Genomic DNA, 11,488 nt, shown 5'->3' with positions numbered 1-11,488 from the left:
TTCCTTCTAGTGTATTTTTCATTTCAGTTATTGTATTGTTCATCTCTGTTTGTTTGTTCTTTAATTCTTCTAGATCTTTGTTAAACATTTCTTGCATCTTCTTGATCTTTGCCTCCATTCTTTTTTCCGAAGTCCTGGTTCATCTTCACTACCATTATTCTGAATTATTTTTCTGGAAGGTTGCCCATCTCCACTTCATTTAGTTGTTTTTCTGGGGTTTTATCTTGTTCCTTCTTCTGGTACATAGCCCTCTGCCTTTTCATCTTGTCTGTCTTTCTGTGAGTGTGATTTTTGTTCCACAGGCTGCAGGATTGTAGTTCTTCTTGCTTCTGCTGTCTGCCCTCTGGTGGATGAGGCTATCTAAGAGGCTTGTGCAAGTTTCCTGATGGGAGGGACTGGTGGTGGGTAGAGCTGGCTGTTGCTCTGGTGGGCAGAGCTCAGTAAAACTTTAATCTGCTTGTCTGCTGATGGGTGGGGCTGGGTTCCCTCTCTGTTGGTTGTTTGGCTTGAGGCAACCCAACACTGGAGCCTACCTGGCTCTTTGGTGGGGCTAACGGTGGACTCTGGGAGAGCTCCCGCCAAGGAGTACTTCTGAGACTTTCTGCTGCTAGTGTCCTTGTCCTCACGGTGAGACACAGCCACCGCCCGCCTCTGCAGGAGACCCTCCAACACTAGCAGGTAGGTCTGGTTCAGTCTCCTATGGAGTCACTGCTCCTTCCCCTGGGTCCCAGTGCGCACACTACTTTGTGTGTGCCCTCCAAGAGTGGAGTCTCTGTTTGCCCCAGTCCTGTCGGAGTCCTGCAATCAAATCCCGCTAGCCTTCAAAGTCTAATTCTCTAGGAATTCCTCTTCCAGTTGCTGGACCCCCAGGTTGGGAAGCCTGACGGGGGGCTCAGAACCTTCACTCCAGTGGGTGGACTTCTGTGGTATAAGTGTTCTCGTTTGTGAGTCACCCACCCAGCAGTTACGAGATTTGATTTTATTGTGATTGTGCCCCTCCTACCATCTCATTGTGGCTTCTCCTTTGTCTTTGGATGTGGGGTATCTTTTCTGGTGAGTTCCAGTGTCTTCCTGTCGATTATTGATCAGCAGTTAGTTGTGATTCCAGTGCTCTCACAAGAGGGAGTGAGCACATGTCCTTCTACTCCTCCATCTTGAACCAATCTCATACTCTTTTTTAGATTCTTGTCCCATATCGGTCATTAGAGACTATTGAGCAGAGTTCCCTGTGCTACACAGTAGGTCCTTATTAGTTATCTATTTTATATATAGTAGTGTGTATAAGTCAATACCAGTCTCTCAATTTATCCCCCCCCACCAATTCTAAAATTTCTGATAGGTGCATTAAAAAAGTTAAAAAGAAGCAAGTGAAATTAATAATACTTTTGTTTAACACAATATATCTAAAATATTGTCACTTCAACATGTAATCAGGTAAAACATTGTTTGAAATGAAATGCTTTACATTATTATTTTTTCTTATGAAGATTTCAAAATCTGGTGTGCACATCTCTTTTCGGGCTAGCTCCATTTCAAGTTCAATGGCCACATGAGGTAATGGCTGCCATATTGGACAGCACACATATAGAGCCTTGTGGACCCTGCCAAGGCCTCTGAATGAGATGGGGAAGCCACTGGAAACTTTGGAGCCCAGGAGCATTATCTCTGCCTTAGGTTCTATAAGGTTTGCTCCAGCTGTGATGAGAGAAGATTGCTGTGGGGTGGGAGGCAAAAGGACAGAGCAGGGAGACTGGGAAGGAGGCCTTTACCAGTACACAGTGACAATGGCTTGGACCGAGGTGGGGGTAGTGGTGGTGGTGAGAGTGGCTGGATTCTGGGTGTGTTCTCCTAGGTCTTTCTGCTGTGGATAAGAGAGCAGTCAAGGGAGGGCCAAGATTTTTGGCCTGAGCTACTGGAAGGCTGGAGTTGTTTTCAGAGGGATGAGGAAGACCCTGGGTGGGGGACAGCCTTGGGGGAACGTGGGGTGTGGTTTGAGACACGGGTGACAGCCTTTCAGGTAGAGTTGGTGGGCAGGCAGCTGGACCTATGAGTCTGGGGTTCACAGAGGAGGTCCCTGCCCTGGCTGGGGATATATTTGGGAGTCGACAGCATATTGATGGTGTGTAAGGCCATGCATGAGTGGAGGGCCCTGGGGAGTGGGTGCATATAGAGGAAAGGGGGCTGAGCCCTGGTGGAGAAGATGGAACCAGCGAAGCAGGCCTGGAGGGAGAGCACAGGGAGGCAGCAGGAAGGCTGTGAGAAAAGGGGGGCTGAGGAAGCCACCAGTTGTGTCCAGTGTGCCGATGGGCAGGGGAGGAGGAACCCCCAAGGTCTCTGATCATTGCCAAGGAAGGAGGCAAATGCCAGGCTGCCATGGATCCAGGAGAGAACGGGAGGGGAGAAAGTGACTACTGGTATAGATGACTCGTTTGAGGGTTTTGCTTTAAAGAGGAGCAGAAAGATAGGGTGGTAGCTTAGCAGTGGGCGTGTGGTCATAAGAAGTTCTTTTTTCCCCTTAAAGATGGGCGATGTAATAGCAGATGGGGATGATCTAGTAGACAGGGCAAAATTATCACGAGGGAGAGAGAGAGAGAAATGAGCTCATTCATGCTCACAGCAGCGCTATGAAGCAGGTACTATTTTCCAGACAGGGAGACTGAGGCAAAGGAAGGTCCAGCCACTTGCCCAAGGCCACACAGCTGATAAGCAGCAGGGTGAGTAATCGATGCAGATGCCTCAGTTTTAGTATGCCCGGTCTTAATCATTCTGCTCTTCTGCCTCTTCGTTTCTGAGCTAGATTTGTGAGGTCTTTGAGAAGGGGCTCCTCTTACATGTACGGGTCCAGCCCAGCACCTGGCAGGGAGAGGGCTGTGCAGAGGTGGGACTTGATAGATCATTAATGACCAGGTGATCGGAACACTGGGACCTGTGCTGGAAGTGCCATGGGAGGGTAGGTGTGGCCACACCCTAGTCTTTCCCACCCTCTGTGGGGCAGGGCCTCATGTGGATAGGGTAGTGCTCAAGAAATACTGAAAAGCATTTGTTGGGTGGATGAGGAATGAATGAAAGACCATGGCTCATCCATCCTAGAACCTAAGCCGGTGGCTCTCCCTGGTATACCACGGTGCTGGCCAGATCTGGGCTCCTGCTCTGGTTTGCTGCCAGTGTGCTAGAAGATCTCCCATCCAGCTCTCACCAGAATGTCATGGGGTGGCGGGTGAGGGGCCTGTGCAGACTGAATTCCTGTCTCCCCACTCTGTCTGTCATCAGGATGGACAAGAGGTGCTCTGCAGGTGGGAGTAGGCTGGTGGCTGGGGGGTCCCTGTGCCATGTGTTCCTCCCAGGACAGCTGAGACTTGGGGGGTGGGGTAGACACCACGGAAGGAACCTGACAGTTCCCGGGATCACCGAGGTGTTTTGCTCCACAGGCAGTGGCGTGAAGCTCAAAGCCACGGCTCTGATGCCAAGGTCCCAGCCTCCAGCTCATCTGCGCTTTGCTTGATTAAGGGCTCAGCCCTGCTGGAACCAGCGCTTGCTTTCAGTGGTCTCGGCACTAACTGGCTGCAGTAGCAGTCCCACCCCATGGGGCCTTTTGAAATGGGTGGGGACAGTTTCAGTGGTCACAGTGGTGGGGGTGAGGATGGTGGCCGTGGTGCTATTGGTACCCTGGCTGCTGGAGATCCCATAGTGGGAACTTCCTAAGGGCCAGCAGTGCTCCCTGACCGGAAGCCCTGCTCACATGTGCGACCTTGGGTGCCCAGGGACCCGGGGACCCATCTTGCATCAATGGCCACCCAGTTGTGTGCTCTTAAGCCAGTCCCTTTGTTTCCCCATCTCCCACTTTTGTGAACAGGGCCACGAACACCTAGTTGCTTGCTTTTTCGTTTTGTGATAACTTATTTTTTTAAATCAAAGTATAGTTGATTCACAATATTGTGTTAGTTTCAGGTGTACAGCAAAGTGATTCAGTTATATACATATATATATTTTTTCAGATTATTTTCCATTATAGGTTATTACAAGATACTGAATATAGTTCCCTGTTCTGTATAGTAAATCCTTGTTGCTTATTCATTTTATGTATAGTAGTTTGTATCTGTTAATCCCGCACCCCTAATTTATCCCTCTCCCTCCCCTTTTCCCTCTGGTCTGTTTGTCTTCTGTGTCTGTGAGTCTGTTTCTGTTTTGTGTACAGATTCATTTGTATTATTTTTTAGATTCCACATATAAGTGATATCATATAATATGTTTCTTCCTCTGACTTTCATCACTTAGTGTGATAATCTGTAGGTCCATCCATCTTGCTGAAAATGGCATTATTTCATTCTTTTTTATGGCTGAGTAGTATTCCATTGTATATATACACCACATCTTCTTTATCCATTCATCTGTTGATGGATACTTAGGTTGTTTCCATGTCTTGGCTATTGTAAATAGCGCTGCTATGAACATTAGGGTGCATGTATCTTTTCAAATTAGTTTTCGTCTTCTCTGGTTATATGTCCAGGAGTGGGATAGCTGGATCATTTGGTAGCTCTATTTTTAGCTTTTTTTTTTTTTTTTTTTTTGCGGTACCCGGGCCTCTCACTGCTGTGGCCTCTCCCGTTGCGGAGCACAGGCCCCGGACGCGCAGGCTCAGCGGCCATGGCTCACGGGCCCAGCCGCTCCGCGGCATGTGGGATCTTCCCGGACCGGGGCACGAACCCGTGTCCCCTGCATCGGCAGGCGGACTCTCAACCACTGCGCCACCAGGGAAGCCCTCTTTTTAGCTTTTTAAAGGAATCTTCTTACTGTTTTTGAAATAAGTTTTATTTATTTATTTATTTATTTTTTTCCGGTTAGGGGGCCTCTCACTCACCGTTGTGGCCTCTCCCGTTGCGGAGCACAGGCTCCGGACGCACAGGCTCAGCGGCCATGGCTCACGGGCCTAGCCGCTCCGCGGCATGTGGGATCCTCCCGGACCGGGGCACGAACCCGTGTCCCCTGCATCGGCAGGCGGACTCTCAACCACTGCGCCACCAGGGAAGCCCTGAAATAAGTTTTAAATAAGACTTTGGTTTAATAGTTGTCATCCTAAAAGCACACCGTACGTACAGCTTGCTCAGTGGACCCTCATATTAACTCACTTGATCTTCATCACAGCCTTAGGCGGGAGGGCTGCTAAGTGATCCCCATCTCACAGATGAGCAAGCCGAGTCAGAGAGTACAGTGACCCTGGGGGGTGTCCCCAGCATGGGCTGACTGCCTCCTTCCTTCCCTCCAGGGACAGGGGCAGACCCGGCAGTCAGCGCCAAGAGCAACCACTGCCTGGATGCCGCCAAAGCCTGCAACCTGAACGACAACTGCAAGAAGCTGCGCTCCTCCTACATCTCCATCTGCAACCGCGAGATCTCGCCCACTGAGCGCTGCAACCGCCGCAAGTGCCACAAGGCCCTGCGCCAGTTCTTTGACCGCGTGCCCGGCGAGTATACCTACCGCATGCTCTTCTGCTCCTGCCAGGACCAGGCGTGCGCCGAGCGCCGCCGCCAGACCATCCTGCCCAGCTGCTCCTACGAGGACAAGGAGAAGCCCAACTGCCTGGACCTCCGCAGCCTGTGCCGGACAGACCACCTCTGCAGGTAGGGGCCGCCGTAGCTCCGAGGGGAGTCGGCTGGGGTGCTCTGCCTGCTCGGCATTCCCGAGTTCGCTGGGTTACGATCTTGAGCCCGGAAGAGAGGGTGACTCGGACATGTGCAAAATGAATTGCCATTCATCCATTCATTCGTCCTTCCCTTCCTTCCTTCCTTCATTCATCCATCCATCCATTCATCCATCCATCCATCCATCCATCCATCCATCCATCCATCCATCCATCCATCTATTCACCCATTCATTCATCTGTCCATTCATTTATTCAGCACAGGTTTATTATTTGCCTGCTGTGTGCCCAGCTTCAGGCTAAGCACCGTGGGGGAAACCAAGATGAACCACCCTAGGAGCTCCTAATTTAACATCATAGACCCTAGAGCCTGGAGTAAGAAGGGGCCTTCAGTGACTTTAGGTCCTCTTCTAAAGGAAGCCCACCCATTATCCCAGTGAGGTCCTGTGGCCGTCATGGAAGGGCTCTTGCACATCCCAGAGGCAGCTCCTTCCACCCTGACAGCTGAGCTCGTCTAGTGTTGGGTGGAGCATGGGGCTCTGACGGTCCTGGGTTTGAATCCTGACTTTTCCACTTACTAGCTGTGTGATTTGGAGCAGGTTTTTTAAATGTCCTGAGTGTCCATCCCTTCACCCATGAAATGGGAATAAAAATACCCAAGGCACAGCATTATTGTGAGGATTAGATGACATGGCTGTTAAAGCTTAGCACAGAGTTTGGCATAAAGTAATTGCTTAATAAGTGTCTAATTATTTGGAAGGTTTGTTTTGTTACAGTGAGTTGAAATTTGCCTCTGTGATTCTTCTGTTTTTCTTGTTTGTTATTAACCATTTATTGAACCTCTCTTGCATCCAGTGCATGGTTCTAAGGCTTGGGCATGCAGAGGTGAACATGACGCTCTCCAAGGAGCACCCAGTCCAGAAGGGAGACAGACAAGGGGAACAGGGATCCCAATGCAGTGGGCTGAGGGCTTGGGCTCCCAGAGGAGGGTGCACAGAGGAAGGGCATCTGCCTCAGCCTGGGGGTCCAGAGGACGGGGCCTTGAGCTGAACCTTGGAACATGAGAAGGAGAAAGCCAGGGAATGAGTCTGGCATGCAAATAAAAGGAACATGTAATGGGGCCACTTGTTGTTGGAGGGCAGCTGTTGGATGGATGTATGGATGAGGGAGAAACATCTTTTGCACAGAATTATTTGTTGTGTTATTTGTATGTGGGGAAAGAATATGCAAAGGCTGGAGGGTAGGAGAGAGCCTGTGGTTATGGGCACCTGCAGGTGGTGGGTGCACGTGTAGTGTGGACCACGGGGTGGGAAGGCCAGAGGTGAGGCTGCTAGGGAGACAGGGATTTCGATCACACAGATAAGCAGAGATTGCTCATTGTACCCCAGACACTGGTCTATTATATTGTTTATCTCATTAATCCTTACAACAAGGCTATGAGGTAGGCACTGTTATCGTCTTTATCTGTCAAATGGTCAGGGTCGTAGAAAGTAACTTGCCCAAGGTCACACAGCTCATGCATTTGAGAGCTGGATCCGATCTCCAGTGCTTTCCTCCCACTGTAGCACACTGGCCTGGACTAAGATAGTGGCTGTGGGCATGGGGAGAAGTGTATCAGTTCAGAGATGATTGGTAAGTAGACTTGACAGGACTGGGGACTGGTTGAAAGTTCCCTGGAGGGAGAGGCATTTCTGTTTTGTTTACTCCGCACCTGGTCCTGCACATAGAGCCTGGCGCATGGCGAGCGCTCCATGAACATTACTTGAATGGATACATGAATGGTGGCCACCATGTTTACTGGGTGAATAATTCTGGGGCGATGGATCATTCAGCAGTGGGGGTGCACAGCATCTGAGATGGCGGCGCGGGGGGGACCATTGCCACCCCTGTTGCAGTGTCTGGGGCATTTGGACCTGTGGGCCTGGACCTCAGTAAAGAGGTTGGAGTGGAGAAATGGGGTTGGGGGTTGTGGCGGGGACTGGAGGATGGGGCTGCAGAGGGAAGGGAGCTCAGGGCCTGGGTGGCTGAAGGGGAGACATTACCTTGGTTTGGAAAATGAGCTGGAGTTCGGAGAAGGGCTGATCCCCACAGGGCTGGGAAAGCCTGAAGAAAGTGGGCTTTTCTCTTCTGCTTACTTAAAGAAACATACCTTATAACTTACAAAAACAATGGGGGCTATTTCAAATAAAATATGCACACTACAAGAGGATGGTTAAAAACAGGTGATTGAATAAACAAATGGTAGTATTTCCACACAATGGAATCATTCTTTGTGTTAAGAAGAATGAACTATTGATATATATATATACTATAAAATGCTTGAATTTCAAAATAATTATGCTGAGTGAACTAAAGAAGCCAAAAAAGAGTTTGTACTATATAATTTCATTTATAAAAAGTGCTAAGAAAAACAAACTAATGTATAGTGACAGAAAGAAAAAAATCAGTGGTTGTCTATGGATGGGGTATGGAGCAGACAGAGAAGGGTTACAGAGGGGACCCCCAATACATTTGAGATTGATGAATAGGTTCATTTTCTTGATGGTGATAATTGTTTTAGGGGTGTATACACATTAAACTTATCCAGCTGTATATTTAAATATGTACAGTTTATTTTATGTCAACTATACTTCAATAAACATGTTTAGAAAGTAAAAAAAAAAAAAAAAAGTAGAAACCAAGGGACTTCCCTGGTGGCACCGTGGTTAAGAATCCACCTGCCAACGCAGGGGACATGGGTTCGAGCCCTGGTCTGGGAAGATCCCACATGCCGCGGAGTAGCTAAGCCCGTGCGCCACAACTACTGAGCCTGCGCTCTAGAGCCCGTGTGCCACGACTACTGAGCCCACGTGCCGCAACTACTGAGCCCGTGAGCTGCAACTATTGAAGCCCACTTGCCTAGAGCCCATGCTCCGCGACAAAGATAAGCCACTGCAATGAGAAGCCCGCGCACCGCAACGAAGAGTGGCCCCCACTCGCCGCAGCTAGAGAAAGCCCGAATGCAGCAATGAAGACCCAACGCAGCCAAAAGAAAAAGGCAAAAAAAACCTAGAAACTGAGGGCCCACAAAAGGAAGCCAGGAGTCTGGCGGGGTTCCTGGGCTGGCGCTCAGCTTCCCGAGAGCTGAGAGAAAGCCAAGACTTGGATGGGCCTTGTCACTCCCCAAACGTGATGGAAGGAGCCTATTAATTCTTGGATGGAAATGCATTTCTCCTTGTCCTAAATGCTAAACTGACCTGGTCAGGCTGCACAACAAACGGTGTATGTGGGGTGACAGGGTGGACGAGGGACTGGAGGGGTTGGAGGGCCAGCCTGAATCCAGGCTTAGTGACCACAAGCCAGGGTGTCAGGACCAAAGCCAGGTGCACCACTGCCCGGCGTCAAACCTCAGGTGGACGTCTCTGCAGGGGTCCTGAGCCAGAGCAGCCTTGTGAACACCCTTTATTAGTGGTGTTTTAAGGGAGGACAACATGTGCAGCTCCTAAGGAGATTGGAGAGGGTGGAGCAGGGTGGTTTTGGTGGCCTGTAGAACATCTGTGTCTGTTCAAAGAGCCAGAGGGCTTTTTGTTTGTTTGGAGATGGGGGGAGTTAGGAACAGGAGAGCTGGGGCAGAAGCTTCACGTGGTAGAACCAGAGAGGGTGTTTAAACAAAACTAAGTATTGGGAGGGTCAAGAATGAGGCGTCCCAGGACCTAAGGGCTGACAGTTTTCTGAGAGGCACCGAGCCAAGCCTGTGAGTGCCATGCATCCTGATGTAAATTTAAACAACAGTGGGACTTCCCTGGTGGTCCAGTGGTTAAGACTTCACCTTCTAATGCAGGGGGTGCGGGTTCGATCTCTGGTTGGGGAGCTAAGATCCCACGTGCCTCGCGGCCAAAAAAACCAAAACATAAAACAGAAGCAATGTTGTAACAAATTCAATAAAGTCTTTAAAATTGGTCCACATCAAAAAAAATCTTAAAAAAAAATAACAGCAACCATGGGACTCACGGACAGTGCTGTGTCTGGATTATTGAGTTGGGTCTCGTGTAGGAAGTTCCAGGTGCTCCTGGATGTGGCTGGCTGAGCTCCTGGTCTAGACCAGGGCATTCCTCTAAAGCATCTCCCCCAACTCCCATCCCACCCAGCTCCCATCCCCATGCAGATTTAAAGTATGGTCCTGCAAGTGGGAAGATGAGGGGTGAGGGCAGAACCCGAGGGTAGGGTGAGTCTGGCAGGACCTGGGGGGTTGTTACAGTGTGGCCAAGTGTCCTTGGGAAACTCTGCCTGTGATGCAGAGTGGAAGGTGGGTGGAGGTGTTTGCCGTGGTAACCCCGCAGCTACGAGACCTGCCTTCTGTGTTCACCCTGCCCCTGGTCTTCCGCGTGATCCTGGATGGACCATTTCATTCTGCGTGCCCGGGCTGCTTCTTCACTGATCAAACAAGGATGCTTCCCATTTTCCAAGGACCCTTCCCGGTCTTTGGATCTGAGTCTGTCACAAGCAGCTTTCCCATTTGCCTTCTCCCCCTGCGCCTCCACTTGAGGTCATATTCCTAGAGAGGTGAGCCCTTGCTACAAGAGGAAATGACCAGAGATCCCTCGTCAGGGTAGATGATGTGGAAAGGCAGACTTGAAGGAGAGGAGCCGACTTCCTTCCATGCTCTTGCGGGCTTGACTTGCTGATGCCTGGACCCTGTCTCTGTGGTCCATGGAGGAGCCCGAGAGGTGATGGGTGGCTGGGGAGGGGGCCTCTGGAGAACAGGCAGTTCTCCACTATGCCCAGGAGGGGGCGCTCTCCCTTCCCTCCTGGCCTTGGTTTCCTCCAGGTTTCTGCCTGCCAGGGTGGCCACCACAGGTGGAAATCTTGACTGTGAAAATGGGACGGCCCAGTGCCATGGTGTTTGGAGCAGGAACGGGGGACCCCCAAGTCTTCCTGTCCTGGATACTTTAGTGGATGGAGCTGGCCTTGATGGGGGTCATGGGAGAGCCTCTCTGGGCTGACTCTTTGGGAATGAGGCCCTTGTCTGCAGGCATCTCCTAGAACACATTCCACACTCCAGGGCTATAGTGCCCAGTTTGCATCTCACTGGGTCTGCCTGGCCCCCCTTGCCCTTCAGCTTGGGGAGTTGGCCCGGCTATGCCCAGGCTTCTCCCCAGATGAATCTTGGCCCAGGACTCCTTGGGGGACAGCTCTGCCAGACCCCCGCCACACGGCACTACATTAAAGGAAGCCCATGGACGTGCTGTGCAGCGCACCTAGCGGCAGGCCTTGTACAGCCCCGTGTGATATTTAACAGACTCTGCTGTGCTGTCTTATGAATGTTACTAGCACAAAGCAGAGGGGTTTGAAGAAGCTTTGGTTAAACAAGGGTATTTTCTTTTGGGGCTCGGGGGTATTGGCAGCATTTCCGAACCCTCCTCCTGCTCTTTGGACCAGGATCAGTTTGGGGTCAGTGACCAAGGCAGGGAACCTCTAAGAGTGGAAGCTTCCTGCTCAAGCCGTGGGTCCGACTCTTCTTGAAGTTGCACTCCGGGAGCCCATGCCCTGCCTTCTGCCTTTGTCTGATTCACATCCCACGGGCCTTTAGGGCTGTGGACTTAGGACCAGGAGAAGCTTTTCCTTTAAGAGCCTTCTGATATGGAGTCTGGAAAGCCTGGAGAATCTCTTGGAATGATTCCATGGAATTTGGCTAATTTCTGTCACCCCAGCCCCCCAGTGGGCCATGACCTACTTTTTTTTTTTTTTTTTTTGCGGTACGCGGGCCTCTCACTGCTGTGGCCTCTCCCGTTGCGGAGCACAGGCTCCGGACGCGCAGGCTCAGCGGCCATGGCTCACGGGCCCAGCCGCTCCGCGGCATGTGGGATCTTC

At 50.7% G+C, this 11,488-nt stretch overlaps 1 protein-coding gene across 3 annotated transcripts in view; it reads left to right on the top strand.

Moving 5' to 3' along the window:
• Window positions 1–11,488, top strand: part of GFRA2 (GDNF family receptor alpha 2) — a 300,510-nt gene that overhangs the window by 35,624 nt on the left and 253,398 nt on the right. For all 3 annotated transcript variants that reach the window (XM_028494317.1, XM_028494316.1, XM_024130863.2), the window contains exon 4: window positions 5,264–5,618. In XM_028494317.1, coding sequence (XP_028350118.1) covers window positions 5,264–5,618 — 355 coding nt within the window. The remainder of the gene's footprint in view (window positions 1–5,263; window positions 5,619–11,488) is intronic.

The sequence above is a fragment of the Physeter macrocephalus genome, chromosome 9, assembly GCF_002837175.3.
Source record: "Physeter macrocephalus isolate SW-GA chromosome 9, ASM283717v5, whole genome shotgun sequence".
NCBI classification, from domain to species: domain Eukaryota; kingdom Metazoa; phylum Chordata; class Mammalia; order Artiodactyla; family Physeteridae; genus Physeter; species Physeter macrocephalus.
Note: the sequence above shows the minus strand (reverse complement) of the source record. Positions and strands in the feature narration are given on the sequence as shown.